This window comes from Chlorocebus sabaeus, chromosome 20, assembly GCF_047675955.1.
Source record: "Chlorocebus sabaeus isolate Y175 chromosome 20, mChlSab1.0.hap1, whole genome shotgun sequence".
Classification (NCBI taxonomy): Eukaryota; Metazoa; Chordata; class Mammalia; order Primates; family Cercopithecidae; genus Chlorocebus; species Chlorocebus sabaeus.
This window is the reverse complement of record NC_132923.1, coordinates 76,897,831-76,915,534: the sequence shown is the minus strand read 5'-3', so window position 1 is coordinate 76,915,534 and position 17,704 is coordinate 76,897,831. Positions and strand designations below refer to the sequence as shown.

Genomic DNA, 17,704 nt, shown 5'->3' with positions numbered 1-17,704 from the left:
CTTCCTTCCCTCCCTCCCTCCCTTCCTTCCTTCATTCCTTCCTTCTTTTCTCTCTCTCTCTGTTTGTTTGTTTCTTTCTTTCTTTCTTCTTTTTTATTATACTTTAAGTTCTAGGGTACATGTACAAAACGTGCAGGTTTGTTATATATATATACATGTGCCATGTTGGTGTGCTGCACCCATTAACTCATCATTTACATTAGGTATATCTCCTAATGCTATCCCTCCCCACTCCCCCCACCCCACGACAGGCCCCAGTGTGTGATGTTCCCCTTACTGTGTCCAAGTGTTTTCATTGTTCAATTCCCACCTATGAGTGATAACATGCATGTTTGGTTTTCTGTTCTTGCGATAGTTTGCTGAGAATGATGGGTTTCCAGCTGCATCCATGTTCCTACAAAGAACATGAACTCATCCTTTTTTATGGCTGCATAGTATTCCATGGTGTATATGTGTCACATTTTTTTAAATCCAGTCTGTCATTGATGGACATTTGGGTTGGTTCCAAGTCTTTGCTATTGTGAATAGTGCCGCAATAAACATACGTGTGCATGTGTCTTTATAGCAGCATGATTTATAATCCTTTGGGTATATACCCAGTAATTGGATGGCTAGGTCAAATGGTATTTCTAGTTCTAGATCCTTGAGGAATCACCACACTGTCTTCACAATGGTTGAACTAGTTTACAGTCCCACCAACAGTGTAAAAGTGTTCCTATTTCTCCACATCCTCTCCAGCACCTGTTGTTTCCTGACTTTTTAATCTGCTCAGTGAAATAAAAGAGGACACAAACAAATGGAAGAACATTCCATGCTCATGGAGAGGAAGAATCAATATCGTGAAAATGGTCATATTGCCCAAGGTAATTTATAGGTTCAATGCCATCCCCATTAAGCTACCAATGACTTTCTTCACAGAATTGGAAAAAACTGCTTTAAAGTTCATATGGAATCAAAAAAGAGCCCGCATTGCAAGACAATCCTAAGTCAAAGGAACAAAGTTGGAGGCATCACACTACCTGACTTCAAACTATACTACAAGGCTACAGTAACCAAAACAGCATGGTACTGTACCAAAACGGATATATAGACCAATGGAACAGAACAGAGCCCTCAGAAATAATACCACACATCTACAATCATCTGATCTTTGACAAACCTGACAAAAACAAGAAATGGGGAAAGCATTCCCTATTTAATAAATGGTGCTGGGAAAACTGGCTAGCCATATGTAGAAAGCTGAAACTGGATCCCTTCCTTACACCTTATACAAAAATTAATTCAAGATAGATTAGAGACTTAAATGTTAGACCGAAAACTATAAAAACCCTAGAAGAAAACCTAGGCAATACCATTCAGAACATTGGCATGGGCAAGGACTTCGTGTCTAAAACACCAAAAGCAATGGCAACAAAAGCGAAAATTGACAATGGGATCTAATTAAACTAAAGAGCTTCTGCACAGCAAAAGAAACTAGCATCAGAGTGAACAGGCAACCTACAGAATGGGAGAAAATTTTTGCAATCTACTCATCTGACAAAGGGCTAATATCCAGAACCTACAAAGAGGTCAAACAAATTTACAAGAAAAAAACAAACGACCCCATCAAAAAGTGGGCAAAGGACATGAACAGACACTTCTCAAAAGAAGACATTTATGCAGCCAGCAGACACGTGAAAAAATGCTCATTATCACTTGCCATCAGAGAAATGCAAGTCAAAACCACAATGAGATACCATCTCACACCAGTTAGAATGGCAATCATTAAAAAGCCCCTTTCTTTCTTAGCAAAATCAGACCCGAGGAACAGCGCAGAGGTGGTGACTGACTGGGGAAATAGTGATGCCCATTCTAAACTTCGGGCTCAGCTTCTCATTGTCTGGGGGCCTGAAGGTAAATTTTTGTACAAGGGAAGTGAAGAAAATAAACAGCTCAGTCCTGGCCAACTGTTCTCCGAGGCATGCCCGCTTTCCTGTAAGACAAAATCAAAAGATGGGTTATCTTCTCAGGTGGCATTTGTGCCTAGCAGAGATAGATGTCCTCAATCATATCCCAAAAACCTGGAGCAGAGGAAGGGCCTGTAGGCCCCAGGGTGTTATGGCCAGCAGCTTATTTAAGTCTGACAACCACTTGGGTTTATCAATGCATAGAAAGCAGAAGTCCAGGAACACAAAGTCAAATGCTGTCAGGGGTCTGGCATGCGAGCTTCCAGGGTGAAGTTGCAGGGTGTAGGACCAAAGAATTGGAAGGCGTGGGCTGACCTAGAAAGGGGGTGTTTAGCCTAAGAGCTTTAAAAAAAGAGTTTAACAAACATGACAAAAAAAGACAACAAAAACAACCAAATATGTTAACTTTTTCAATCCCTAAAAAAATTATTGAAAATATAAGGAATTAAATGTCAGAGCAGAGTTCCTAAGGTATAAGTCATCTTTTCCCTGTGCCACTTTTCATCCTTAATCATGGGGGCCTACTGGCATGGGTGGCCCTCTATATTGTGACTGCTTTGGCCTTCGTCCTTCAGTGGTTCCTTTTATGCACAGAGGCCCTTTCCCTTTGCAGGCATTTCTTTTAAAGTGTGGCCCAAGGCTGGGTCTTGGTCTCCACAGCTGATACCTAACACTGTCCTGACCTCATCCCACTCCCTGTTATGTGTGGATGAACTGGAGGCAGAAGGACAAAGATTCAATTCAGCTTCTCCTACCTCTTAGCCACGTGATTGGGACAAATTAATCTCTCTAGGCATCAGTGAAAATGTACGTGTGCATATTAGTGAAAATGAATACGTGTTTAAGATGAGAACTTTATATACTGTGTGAGCTACTTGCTGAATCCAAATAGGGCAAATAATTTAATAATTTATACCTGAAAACAAAGTATTTTAACATGTCACCTAGGTAATAATAAATATAGCTGCACAATTGCTTATTATTAACTGGATCTGGTTAATTCTCAAAAAACAGAAGACTACAATTTAAAAGATGACCTTTAAAGAAAACCTTTTGGGTGGTAGCATTACTCAAACAGTTTTCTGTATATTACAATTCTTTACTGTGATACTTTCCATAATTTACCTTTTATTCTGAAATAATTTCAAATGTACAAAAAACTTGGAGAGATAAGACAAAGTACCTGGCTCTCCTGAACTGTTTGGGAGTACATCGTCTACATTACCCATGAAATCTTCAGTATGTATTTTCTAAAAAGAAGGACATTCTCCAACATAATCAAAATGCAACCATCCAAGCCAGGAAATTAACACTGATGAATGACCAACGTCTTCTCCTGAGGTCCCATTCAGGGTTACCAGCTGTCCCAATGTCCTTCATTAGAAAAGGGTCCAGTACAGCCAGTACAGGATCACGGTCTGCATTTAGCTGTCATGTCACCTTAGTTCTTCAGTCTGGAATAAGTCCTCACTCTTTATACAACTTTCATGGCACTGGCCTTTTTAAAGATTACAGACCAGTAGTTGTTTTGTAAATGCCTCTCATGCTGTCTCATGGATTCAGGCTGTGAAGTTTTGCAGTTTTGGTAGGAATATCACCAAAGTGATACTGTGTTCTTCTCATTTTATCCTTGCAAGTGCTGTACAATTTTGATGTGTGACATTATTGGTAATCACGTGATTAAGGTGGTGTCTGCCAAGTTCTCTTGTAAAATTATTCTTTTTCTCTGTAACTAATAAGTACTTTGAGACTATGTCAACAAATCATTCTCATTAAACTGTGATCCACTCTTTTCCATTGCTATTTCTTGACCATATTATTAATTGCTGATAGCTACCAAATTGCATTTTTTAAAATTCTGTCATTTCTTCCACATTTATTAGTTAGCACTCTACTAAAGGAAATGCTTGCTCCCCTCCCCATTTATTTATTCACTTATTTATTGATCTCAGTTGGATTCATGGGATTCCTGTTTTTATTCAAAAGTTATAATCTGTTACTATCATTACTTGTTCTGATGCTCAAAATATTCCAGATTTGATCATTAGACGCCCATTCAAGCTGTCATTTCCTGACTTTTGGCACAACAGTCTATTCCGGGTTGATCTTATACTTTCCCTACCCCAGCCCTGGAATCAGCCATTTTTTCCAAAAGTCCTGGTTTCTTTTAGTGGATAATAATATGTAGAAATCAAGATCTGGACATTAGGCATGCTCACTGCTCTCCAGACGTTGTTACCCCTCGCTCATGTCAGTGGCCAGAGCTAGGGAATATATGTATGTGTATAATGTGGGTGTATGTCCAAAACTGTGTGTGTATACATTATATATATATACACACACACACACACCCATATTTACATCTACATTTCTATATTTATTAACTCATCTATTGAAAATCTGAGTTCATTATAGATTACCTCAGATTCCAATCCAACACCACAAAGTTTGATTTTCTCCCTTTCTTTATTTGCAACTTCCTCTCATTATTCTCAATGTATTTATTTATTGGATCAGTATCCCTTGTATATAACTTACCCCTCATCACTGCCACAGCCACCCTGTGCAGATTCCACTTCATACCATTTGTGCTCTGAGACCAGCTCTCAGCTTCCACCTCCCCCTCCCCTGTGTGAATGTCCTCCTCGCCCCACTTGGGCTACATCACCCCACACAAGTCACTACTGCCATCTCTATTGTGTGCATTTTTAATAGCTTACTTTCTCCCTAAGTAATACATATTCACAGCAATAATTTTAGAAAGCATGACAAAGAAAAGTATAAAGTATAAAAAATGTTTGTAATCCCATAATCTAGACAAAACCATTGTCAACATTTTAACATATTTCCTCATTGTCCTTGTGGAGATTCTTTGTACATCATAACAAATATGATTCCCTGTAGTCAATTCTATGTGCTGCTTTTACTGCTTTGTATTTTCCCATGTAATTTAATATTCTTGGAAATGTATGCATGCCTAAGTTTTGTCCTCTGTCTGTAACAGGTTGTTAAGGAAGTAAAGTTAGATCACATATACAAAAGTATTTAGTAAAGGCAAAGGTGCTTCATGGTTATGTCATTATTATATTATTTGTGCCTGTGTTTCCCACCAGTGTGTGTCTAATTCATCTCTGTTCCGCTCATCTTTATCTCTTTATCCATCACAAATAGTACAATTAGCAACAGGTTAAAATGATACCAAATCAGTTTATTGTAAATATACCCAAGATTCTCCTAAAAGAATCCATATATCATGGCAAACTGGACCTAGCAAGTCAGGAACCAGGATTAAAGAACTGGCTTCATCAGTAACCAACTGTGTGACTATTAGTAAACCATTCATTCTCACAAAGCTAAACTTATCTCATTTGTCAAATGCATGAAATAAATTCTCTCCTAACTATGTTGCATGTCTAGGCAAGGATCCCAATGTAATGGCAAGTATGAATTTGCTTTTAAAAGCATGAAAACTAGGACTGTTAGGTGTCAAACTTATGCCTGGAAGAAAGGAAACTCGGCTCCCATCCCTGGTGCTTCCACAAACTATCACTAACCAAACAGGCCAGTTACCTCAGTAGTAAAATGAAATAATTGACCTACATTTTTGGCAAATTTCTTTCCAGTCCTATCTCCTAGAATCTAAAGATTTTAACTGGAAAGAGAGGAACTGGGTTCATGTATTTCATGAAGTTGCCTCCTGCTTTGATGGATCAAACAGGAAGCATTTAAATGAGGAAAAGTAAATATAAATTTGCGGTAAAACTTTGAAACCTGTCCTGATTATGCACACTTTAGAAGCTGTTACATCTTGTAAAGTGAGGACTTTGGAAGAGTCCTCTAGAAGACTCTTTACCAAGAGTAAAGGAACAGCAAGGAAAAGCAACTGCGTGCCAAGAGTGGGCATGTGATTAAAAAGACAGTTGTGTTGATGTTTTGTTAACCCTTTGGATTCTTCAGATTTCTATCTCCTGATCCATTTAACTGGTCCTCATCCTATCACATCTTCTGTGGGACATCCCAGATACATTGTTTGCCTTCTATGAATTTCATTCTTCTCAGAAAAAGAGATGGTAAGAACAAAGCAGCCTCAATTTCCCCCTCTTCTTGGATCCACATCATTTGTAATGTGATGTCATAGCTCTTCCCATTAAAAATTGTAGTAATATCCCCTCCCCTTAAACTGGGGCTGGCCTTATGACTGGCATTGGCCAACATAATGCAATGGAAGTGATGGTGTGTCAGTTCCCAGTCCGGACCTTAAGAGGCCTGTGTACTTCCATTCTTCCTCTTTTGACCTTATCACCACCATGTGACTAAGCCAGGGCAGCTTGCTGGAGGACGAGGGATAATGTGAGAAGGGCCTCACTGTCCCAACTGAAGATATACTAGATCAGCCATCAGCCTGCTGACCTCTAGTCAAGATCAGAGAGACCAAGGGGGCCGAGCCAAGATTGGCAGAGCCACATATCTGACTTACAGACTTGTGAGCAATAATTCATGCTTACTGTTTTAAGCTGCAGAGTTTTGGACTGTTTGTTATGTAGCAATATGCTAACTGATGCATGTGTTATGAAATTAGTGAATCTTAAAGTAGAGAGGACTTTAAGTAAGCTACATTCTAGTCTTACTAGAGAGAACACTAGACTAGAAGTATAAAAACTTGAGTTTTAGGTCCTGTTCTGCAAATTCCTTGAGCATATGATCTTGGATAAGAAACAACTCTCTCTTATTTTTAGTTATCTTAAATTAAAAAGAGATCCCAATTCATTTCCTGCCTATTAATAACTGGGCTGTTGTAAGGATGTTAATTAGACAATTTTCTTGCAAATGAAGTCTCTAAGAGGGTGCAATACAACTCTCAATAGCAAAGCAGCAGTGAGTCACTGTGTATAGTTTTTAAAAAGACTACTGCTAATTCAGATAAGATAATTTTTTAAAAACAGGAGACATGAAGCAACTCTGAGAAAGAGGCTTCTGTGATATGAAGAAAAGGTATCCAGGCATCGCTTAGCCCAGAGTATCCTTTTTCCTTTTAAAGCCATGGCCTTCTAATAAGATTCCTCTCATCACAGTTGCAGATGACATTAGGTGAAGCATTTTTGTGGAATGCAGAGAAGGTCACATTTCTAGCATGTCCACATGGATGTTGTGCAAGAGTCAAAGAACAGGAATAATTAATTATAATAATTGGAACATAATAGCTGAAATTTTGTGCTATAATACAAAATTTGAAACTATCTTGGACAGGAAGACTGGAAGATATGCCTACATCTTATATCAGCTTTCACATTCGAAGTGAATTGTCCAATGTGAGCGGAGGTGACAGAATCAGATGAAGAAAGACAAAGACAGCATTGATCATCAGAATCAGCCCAGAGACGTCTAAGGCAAGACAGCACAAGACAGCACAGTGGGAGAGCATGGGCTTCAGAGTCATACCAACATGGGTCATTCTGTTTCTGTCCTTTCTGAGCCTTAGGGTCATCCTCAGCAAAATGATGTTGTCTCAGAACATCAATACGTATTTTAAATTAACAATAAGAAAACTATCATGCATTCCACAGGGTAAGTCTGTGTAGCATTTAGTTATTTTCAGTAGAGAGTGTTAGGAAGAACACACATTTTAGTTTTTGATAAATCTGGTCGACACTGATCCTAGCTCTGCCACCTGAGTTTTATGACTTCAGTTTCTATACCGGGTTAAGCCTCAGCTTCCTTATCATTAAAGTGGTTGTAGTAATATAAACTTCATATGATTACACTAGAGCATATGCACCATGGGAGCAGTTTTGTTTTGTTTTGTTTTGTTTTCTGTTTCACTCATTCATTGTCATATCACCAGGGCTGAATGCTTGACACATAATAGATGCTCAATAAATACTGATGGAACTAAAGAATTGTGAAATTATTTGAAATAAACTATGCAACATATCTAACGCAAAACCTGGAACATACTAAGAATTTTTGTTATTGATTTTTCAATGTCATGAGTTAAAAATATATTTTTGGACATGGTTTTCTTCAAAACAGGAGAAAAAAGAGAGTTTTCACTGCCTCTTCTTTCTTAATTTTTAAGTTACATATTATATAAATGTAGTAATTAGATTTTAAAAAATGAATTAAAATTACAAAGGCCAAAGAACCTTTTCAAGGCCGTACTTAGAGAGTAGAATCCAATCTAGTGAAGCCACTGACGATGCCCATGTGGCAAATAAGTTTCTCCTTCTCCTTGTCCCGCTCTATCTTCTTATTATAGATCAGCTCTATTTCTCTGTGAGTGGGCTGTCCTTAAAAAGAACTGAGGACATTTTAAAATTTAGTAAAGATGGCAGCACTCCACTAGGTGCAGTGGCTCACGCCTGTAATCCCAGCACTTTGGGAGGCCGAGGTGGGTGGATCACCTGAGGTCAGGACTTCGAGCCCAGCCTGGCCAACATAGTGAAACCTTGTCTCTACTAAAAATACAAAAAATTAGCCTGGCATGGTGGCACATGCCTGTAATCCCAGCTACTTGGGAGGCTGAGGCAGGAGAATCACTTGAACCTGAGAGACAGAGTTGTAGTGAGCTGAGATCACGCCATCGCATTCCAGCCTTGAGCAACAAGAGTGAAACTACGTCTCAAAGAAACAAAAAACAAAAAGCAAACAAACAAAAAGCAGCACCCAATCCTCTTTGTGAGCTGGAAGTGGAGTCTGGGTCTCTGTCCCCAGTGTTCCAGAGGACAGAACACGGGAAAGCTGAAATCTCCAGCAGAGGCAACAGAGGGCTTAGGAAGTAAGGGCAGGCTGAAGCAACGCCCAGCCCTGGAAATCCCAGGGCTGCCCCCTACAGCAAGATGGAGTGAGTTGCACTGGCCAGGCTGTCTGGAGACGTTCCAATGAAAGCAAGGGAATACAGGGAGAGAGCAGGGGAGCGCTGGGAGAGGGGCCCTGGACTCCCATATGCCTGTTTATTACAACTTACCTATTGAGAAGGGTAGAAAGGCTTCCCTTTTCTTAAACTGTCCATTCTCCAGAAAATGCTCTGGATTGAACGTGTCAGGGGTGGCCCACTCTGTGGGGTCCCTGTGCAGCGCCGTCAAATTGGTCAGGATCATGGTCCCCTAGAGAAAGCAGCAGAGACTCAGGCAAGGCTTGACCCATGAAAAAGCACACCAATGCAGAGGGTGGTCATCCTCGGGCTTCCATGCCGGAGGCTGAACATACTCTGAACTGCCCCACCCTCCCCAACTGCGGTACACGGTCTCCTGTGTCCCCCAACCCAGGACCCTCCTCTTTGTCTGGGACAGCCTACAAATTAGATTGGATTTCCCTGCTGGGAATTTTAACGGGGACGTTTGGCTACTCTTGAGTGCAGGATGAATCTTCCTTACAGGGACAGGTCAGTTTAGGTAGGTCTTGGAGGGAGGGGACATGAATACACTGATGAGAGAATAATCCAACAGTCAGTCTGCAGTGTACCAAAACCAACCCAGCTGCTCAGTGAAGCTATAACGATGGCAGCTCTACAAAGGTAAAAGACATCTCATTCATCTTGGCTTCGCCATTCTCTTTCCTCCAATGTCTAGTACACGGTACTCCACTCCCCACAGTAGGTTTAGTAATAGAATCAGGCAGACCCATGAAAGGAGCCCCTGTCCACCCAGGTATATATTAAGAAACACAGGAGTTCCCAGAGGGAGCTTTTCCTTTACTCTGCCTTTATCCAACCCATCAACGAGATTGGTCAATGTTACTTTCACCTCCATTCCATGTCCACCATGCCCACTTAGTCCAGACTTCTTCCCGGCTTGCCTGGACCCCTGTTACAGTTTCCTAACTATACCCCAAATCCTGTCGCCCCTTTCAATCTGCTTCACACTCTGGAAGAGAGTGAGCTTCCAGCATGATTTGGTCATGTCACTCCCCACCCCCACAGCCCCCACTGCTCATACCTAGGACTTGACACACTTCAGTAGTTACCCATTGCTCTCAGGGCAAAGACTCATCACCTGGTCCCAGTCTGGGCCACTCTCCCCCTCTGTCTGCACTCCCACTACAGGGCTCTTCTTTCAGTTTCTCAAACATGCCGTGTTCCTAGTTAGTTCAATACCCTTTTTAAACGCTACTTGCCTTGCCGGGAATGTTCTTCTTCCCCACTTTGTCATCAAGCTAACTCTTAATGATCCATTAATCCTCAGCTCAAACATCACTTCCTTTTGGAAGACTTCCCTGACCACTCCTGCTAGTCTGTGTTTTTAAAGACCACAGTGAGTTTCTTCCTTTAGGCAGTTATCATGTTTCTAAATATGTACTTGCACGATTAATTTTCTCAGGGTTGTTTTGCCAGACCTGAGCATTTCAGGTATGTAGCGTTTGTTGAATTCATTCAAATATTAATATATTAATATAATATTAATTCAAGGAATTTAAATCATTAATTTTCAATATTAGTATAACTATTTCTTTCTTTCTTTTTCTTTTTTTTTTTTTTGAGACGGAGTCTAGCTCTGTCGCCCAGGCTAGAGTGCAGTGGCACAATCTCAACTCACTCACTGCAAGCTCCATCTCCCCGGTTCAGGCCATTCTCTGCCGCAGCCTCCTGAGTAGCGGGGACTACAGGCATCACCACCACACCCAGCTAATTTTTTTGTATTTTTAGTAGAGATGGGGTTTCACTGTGTTAGCCAGGATAGTCTCGGTCTCCTATCTCGTGATCCGCCTGCCTCAGCCTCCCAAAGTGCTGAGATTACAGGCATGAGCCACTGTGCCCAGCCTTTTTTTTTTTTGAGACAGAATCTCACTCTGTCACCGAGGCTGGAGTACAGTGGCACTGTGTCGGCTCACTGCAACTTCCGTCTCCTGGGTTCTAGCAATTCTCCTGCCTCAGCCTCCCAAGTAGCTGGGATTACAAGCACCCACCACCATACCTGGCTAGTTTTTATATTTTTAGTAGAGATGGGTTTCACCATGTTGACCAGGCTGGTCTTGCTCCTGACCTCAGGTGATTCACCCACCTCAGCCTCCCAAAGTGCTGGGATTATAGGCGTGAGCCACCACGCCTAGCCAATAACTGCTATTTTAAGCACTTTCTGTACTGAGTACTAAGTTAAATGCCCTACATGCATGATCTCATTTTACCTCCACGTGGATCTTGTAAAGTAGGTTTAAATGCATTTTTTCAGATGAAGAAATTGAAGCTATGAGAGGTAAAATAATGGGCCCAGAGTCAGACAGTGGGAAGAGGCAGAGCCATGATTTGAACTAGGTCTATTTGATGTCAAAGTCATAGCTTGTAGACTGTGTAACACACGGTTATTTCAATTTGTCAGTTCCCAAGATGATTATTAAAGCTGACAAAAATCAGTGGCAGAAGTCTGTTGAGCTGAGCTGGTTTCCTTGAGTTAAATAAATTGCTAGAAAAATGCAAACAGCACCTGGGGAATTTAGACCTCAGCCTTTATCCACTAGATGGCCAATCAGTAAGGAAATAGTAAATGTAACAGCTGCTTTTCCTGGCTCTGCAGGGATAGTAACCAAGCAATGTCCAATGGGTAAGCTCTTCTGATTCTACTTCTTGAGATTTTCCCCAGGTATGACACACTCAGAGGTACTTAGACAAACTGGAATAGATCCACAGAGGCTGACCAAAGTGGTTAGAAAGCAAGGAAAGGAACTGAAAACATGCAATGTGGGGAGAGGGCACTAGAGGGCACATGATAGCTGTCTGCAGAGATCCTAAGCGTGGCGAGTGGAGTGACATCAGAATTCTGTTTGTTGCAGAAGCAGAAAATGAAATACTGCATGTTCTTACTTATAAGCGTAGCTAAACATTGGATAGACATGGACATAAAGATAGGAACAATAGACACTGGAGACTACTGGAGGAGAGAGGGGGGCAAGGGTTGAAAAACTACCAACTGGATACTATGCCAGTCACCTGGGTAATGGTTCAATCATACTCCAAACTTCAGCATCATGCAATGTACCCTTGTAACAAACCTACACATATACTGCCTGAATCTAATACAAAAGTTGAAAGAAAAAGAAAGAAAGAGTTCCACTTGTGAGTATAGGGAATCTAACCGAGAGCAAATGAAAAAATAGCAGGGAGATGCTTTTAAAGTGGAAGTAAAGCACCTCCTGTGAAGGGAGAATGGTGTCATACAAAAAAACAAAACAAATCTGCTTCCAGATCCCAACACTTCATAGTTGGGAGATCTCATGCAAACCTAATTTTTCTGAGCCTCTACTTCTCAATCCACAACATGGAAATAACAAGCTTCTTTTGAATAAACTTACTCTGAGAATTGAGTATGACATTTTGAAAGAGGCCACATTGTTCACAACACATAATCATTGCTTAATACATGTTCGCTCCTTTCTTTCCCTTTCCAGTAATGAATATTGCACATGCTTAGATTGGCTTCCTTATAAGATAATAAATTATACATCTGCTGGACGTGGTGGCTCACACCTGTAATCCCAGCACTTTGGGAGGCCAAGGCGGGTGGATCGTGAGGTCAAGAGATCGAGACCATCCTAACCAACCAACATGGTGAAACCCCATCTCTACGAAAAATACAAAAATTTGCTGGACATAGTGGTGCATGCCTGTAGTCCCAGCTACTTGGGAGACACAGAGCGAGACTCTGTGTCAAATTAATTAATTAATTAATTAATCAATTAATAATACATCACAGGACTATAAGAAAAAACTGGAAAAATGCCTGTGGGGATATTATGTTAAAAACACCAGCATTAATGTGGTGTTGTCCCAGGTGGTCTTAAACGTCCTTTCACATTTCAGCATTCTAGAACCCCAGGATCATGAAGCAGAATTTCCCAAAGTTTGGCAGATCCCTAGTCTGGTGAGATGTTCTACCAAAACAAAGAAAACTGTTCTGTGATAAAGTCTGACTTAGAACTGCTGCCTGTCGCGTGCCCGCAGACTCACAATGCACATTAACATGGTAAAAGCACTGAGAAGCACCACAGGAAAGAAACGCCAGTCTTTATCTAAACATATTGAATGTAAGAATCCTTCCTGCTCCCCTCCCCACAATACCTATTTATATCTAGCTGACACCTGGAGAAAATCTAGTATCATATCAGGTATAAGATATCTTTCTCTTCCATTTAAATGACTCCTCAGGACAAGAATAAATGTCACTTCTCAAGTTCAGGTTTTCACCCCATCTAAAAGATGGGCTTGAAGATGTGGGGCTAAGCATGTTTAGTTACCTTGGGCAGGTGGTACCCAGCCAAAGTGGTATCAACTGTCGCTTCCCTGGGAACGTTCAGGGGGATGATGTTGCCCATTCTCTGCACCTCATGGATGACGGCATTGGTGTAGGGCATGGACTCCCGGGCGGCTGTGCTCGGCTGCTGCCCCTGGCCGATCACTCTGTCAATCTCAGCTTGTACTTTTTCTGGTAAAGAGGGAAGGGTTCTATTATTTTTAAAGCTTTTATGCTTTATTATAAAGAGGTATGAGTGGTCTCCAAGATCTCATCTGTTTTATTTAAATTACTGACCAGATTGCAAGAAATAAAATGGTTCTTAACTTTTTGAAAGGCTTATTCAGAAAACTACCAACTCTGTAAATCTCTTTGAGCCTGGTTAGGCTATGGGATGGAATGACCAGGATTAACATGGCCAAACTCCATCACATCAGACCCCAGCAGCCTTGGTGTCTGGTAGAGAACCACTTTCTGGTATACAAATGGCACTTTCTCACTGTGTCCTTACATAGTAGAAGGAGTGAGGCAGCTCTCTGGAGTCTCTTTCATAACAGTATTACTCCCATTCCTGAAGGCTAATCACCTCCCAAAGTCCCCACCTCCTAATATCATCACACTGGGAATGAGGTTTAAACATATACATTAGGGCTGGGGTGGGCCCAAATATTCAACCCTTAGCAGATCTACAGACTCTAATTTCTCAGGTAGACACGTAAGAGTGGAAAGTGGGCCCTGAGGTAAGACCCATCGGATTGCAAACTCTTGCTCTACAACATTGATGCTGCAAGTTATTTACAGTCGTTAAACCTCAGTTTCCTTATTTGATGAGGGAGGATAAACCTACCTTCATCTCAAGGATGTTTTGAGATTTACATGAACTGATGTTTTGAGATTTGTGTGACCAGATAGGACTGCTACCAGTTTCTTTCACTGGTTGAGTGCTCACCTAGCCAGTGAGAGAAACTGTAGCAGTCTTATCTCTTTTCTCTTTTTCTAGAGTAATAGAGATTTTAGCTGGAGGCCTGATGGCCCAATAAAGAATATAATTTCCAGGTCCTATTGTAACTAAGTGTGACCATATTACCAAATTCTGGCTAATAGAATGTAAGCAGAAGTGATGTTTAATCCTTGGAACAAATTCTTAAAGAAAGGATATGCGCTTCCTTCCCCCTTTCGCTTCCTACTGGAGGAAAGCCTATTGGTGAGCTGTCTTATACAGTGCTAACAAGAGCATCATTCTAATCACAACAGAGCAACAAGTTGGAAGGAGTTGGGAACGCTAATGACTTTGCAAAGCCTAGTTTGAATTTTTTTTTTTTTTTTTACCTGAAAGTGAAATAAATTATAATTTTTGAAAAACATTTTATTTGGGGGTAAAATACCCATAACATAAAATTTACTATGTTAGCATTTTTAAATGAACAGTTCAGTAGTATTCAATATATTCACACTGTTGGGCAATCACTCTCCAGAACTTTTTCATCTTGCAGAACTAAAGCTCTATATCTCCTCCCTCAGCCTCTGGCCACCACCATTCGACTTTGTGTCTCTAGGCATTTCACTATTCTTGATAACTCATGTAAGTGGAATCATACAGTGCTTGTGTGTTTGTTACTAGCCTTTTTAACTGAGCATGACCCTGGATGTGTATACCTAAATATACACATATAAAGCATACATTATGCAGATACAGATAAAAAAATAAAGTTCTGTAAACAAACTTACCTTAGTACATGGGAAGCACTCTGATCTTTTCTATTTTTATCTTAAGGAAAAAAGTTGGTCTTGATCCACTAAATTGATTTTATGACTCATTAATAAATGGTTACCCACAATTCAAAAAACTGTATTGTTAAGCATTCCCATCCCCCATATGTTCAAACTGTTCTGGAAGCTTGAGGAAGAAAAATGATGTGAACATCATTCTTGAGTGGACTATAGTCTGTGGGGAAGCTATAGAAATAATACATGATAAGCCTAGTAATAAAGGCACATTACATCATCTCTGGAGGGAGAAAATGTTAATAATTTCCTAGGGGAGTGCAGAAACATCTTAGAGAGGTAGTATTTGAACAGATTCTTTAAGAAGAGCTAAGAGTTTACTATGTAGGAAAACTGGGCAAGTAGACGAAAAGCATATATCATGACATAGAGCCATAAATACAGACTACAAAGAAAATGACATGTCACTTAGTGAGGCCACCATGGAGGGTAGGTGGGGCCAAGGCTAGACAGGCAGAAGGGGCATATCGGAGGGTGACATATACCAGACTAAGATGTTTGAACATTATTCAGGAGGAAATGGAAAGGCATCACTTAAAAGAAGGGAAAGACACAACTAGACTTTCACATCAGAAAGTAACTGTTTCCTGGAACTATCTCAATGTCGATTGACTTCATTGATTTCCCTCTTGCTTCTGAGCTTCCTGAGGACAGGGATTCTCTCTCACATTTGTATTACCTGGGCCCATCACAGTTCAGACAGAAAATGTGAAGAATGTGCAGTTTCCAAGACCTCATCACTCATGACTGTTCTGCCTCTTTTCATCCTACAATGAGATCTTCTGGCTCTGACTTCAGGCAGCACGTCCCAGGAGGCACTACTCTGTGCTGGTCCAGGCTCACTCACTGACATGCTCACCTTGGATTTCTGGGTAGAGGGCCATATAAAGCAGAGCCCATCGCAGAGTCGTAGAAGTTGTCTCGGTTCCGGCAAAGAAAAGGTCCAGAGTGCTGCAGATGAGGTTTTCCTCATGGAAACTTGAAGTAGAATTGCCTGTGTGCTAGAAAAGACAATGTTTAATGTTATTTATTGGTTTATTCAGAGGATTCCTGATTGCTGTAACACACAGGGGCTTCATCCTAGGAGGAAATTTGGAAGAAAAGGCCCCCAAAAGAAACAATTTTCCCTTTGGCCTCTTCAGAAGGCAGACTTTTATTACAGCAGTATCATTAGCACTGTCCTGCCCCAAGTGCTGGACACCTTGGGATGGATGAAAATCAAGACAATTGTTTTCTTTTGCTGTAATTTGGGGGAGGCTTTTAGTACAGTGAAAGGAGAATGGGATGTGAATAAGACAGATTTGGCTTCCAATATTAACCACTTCAATTAGCAGCTGTATGACCTAGGGCAAGTTGCTTAACCTCTCTGTTCTTCAGTTTCCCGTTTTATACACTGGAAATAGGAGTGCACACCCCTTAAGAGGGCGTTATGATTTATATGAATGCAAGGACGCATAGCAAATACTCGACAAATGTTTGTACTGATAACAGAAAAGACAAATGGAATTCCTCTTATGAGCAACAATTCTTGTATCTCCTCATTCATCTTTTCCTTTCCAATTTGAACCTCACTGATTCTAACAAGCATTCCTCATGATACTGTCATCTTTAACATCAGCTTCTGGAAACTTCAATTTATCCAATGTTGCTCTTGATGTTAATGGTCCCTTCCTTACCTGCACAACATATAGTGAGTCTCCTCCTCTGAGGAGAAAACAATACTTCTATAAATGTCATGTCAATAAGGTTAAATAAGAGGGAAAGAAATCCACCATTCTTTCCAATCCAGAAGGAGGATTGGATGTATAAAGATGACAGTATTGACACAGAGATACATGTTAACCAGAGGGGTAACTGTGTTAAAGGTCATGCATCCAATTTGGTTTCCTCTTTACTTCTGGCCTGTAATGTTGGAAAGTGAAAGGTACAAGACAGAAGGGAAGGCAAAAGCCCAACTCAGGCCTTAATAAAGTTGACCTTTAAACTCTGGCATCCAACTCAGCTTTACTTGTGTTCTCTATGGGGGCTGAGAAAAGGGTATAGGTTATTGGGTCCAGGCCCAACTAATGATAGAACAGAGCTTTGAGGATTACTGCTATGTTCCCCCTTTGTGTATACCTCCAAATAACAGCAGAGGGTAGGGGATGGGAGATGAAAGGGCAGTATTTGGGCATTCACAGGACCTCAAACCAAATGCCATTAACTCCCATCTTTATCTCTAATTGCATCATCAATTCTGAGTTAATGTTACCCTACATTTTCTGAAATATTGCCCTTATTTTTACTCCTGTAGCAGGCTGAATAATGACCCACAAAGATGCCCATCCACATCCTAATGTCTGGAATCTAGGGATGTTACTTTATAGGGAAAAAGGAACTTTGCAGATTTGGTTAAGGATTTTGAGATGAGCAGATTATCCTGGAACATCCCAGTGGGCCCAGTGTTATCATAATAGTCTTTATTAGAGGGAAATAAGAGGGTCAAAGTCAGAGAAAGGATGTCGGGATGGAAGCAGATACCAGAGAGAAGAGAAGATGCTGTGCTTCTGGCTTTGAAGATGAAGGAGGTGGCCACAAGCCAAGGGATATAGGCAGCTCCTAGAAGTTGGAAAAGTAATACAAACAGATTCTCCTCTAGCACCTCCAAAGAGAGCCAGCCTAGCCAAAACCTTACCTGTAACACAGTGAATCTGATTTCATACTTCTGACACCTAGAACTGTGAGAGAATGAATCTGTGCTATTTTAGGCACCAA

At 40.8% G+C, this 17,704-nt stretch overlaps 1 protein-coding gene across 1 annotated transcript in view; it reads right to left on the bottom strand.

The window, feature by feature from the left end:
* Window positions 1-242: 242 nt before the first annotated feature.
* CYP2J2 (cytochrome P450 family 2 subfamily J member 2) overlaps window positions 243-17,704 on the bottom strand; it is a 33,383-nt gene continuing 15,921 nt past the window's right edge. Inside the window, exons 6-9 of the mRNA XM_007978536.3 lie at window positions 15,810-15,951; window positions 13,170-13,357; window positions 8,911-9,049; window positions 243-1,972 (exon numbers count right to left, since the gene is read on the bottom strand). Coding sequence (XP_007976727.3) covers window positions 1,794-1,972; window positions 8,911-9,049; window positions 13,170-13,357; window positions 15,810-15,951 — 648 coding nt within the window. The 3' untranslated portion in view covers window positions 243-1,793. The remainder of the gene's footprint in view (window positions 1,973-8,910; window positions 9,050-13,169; window positions 13,358-15,809; window positions 15,952-17,704) is intronic.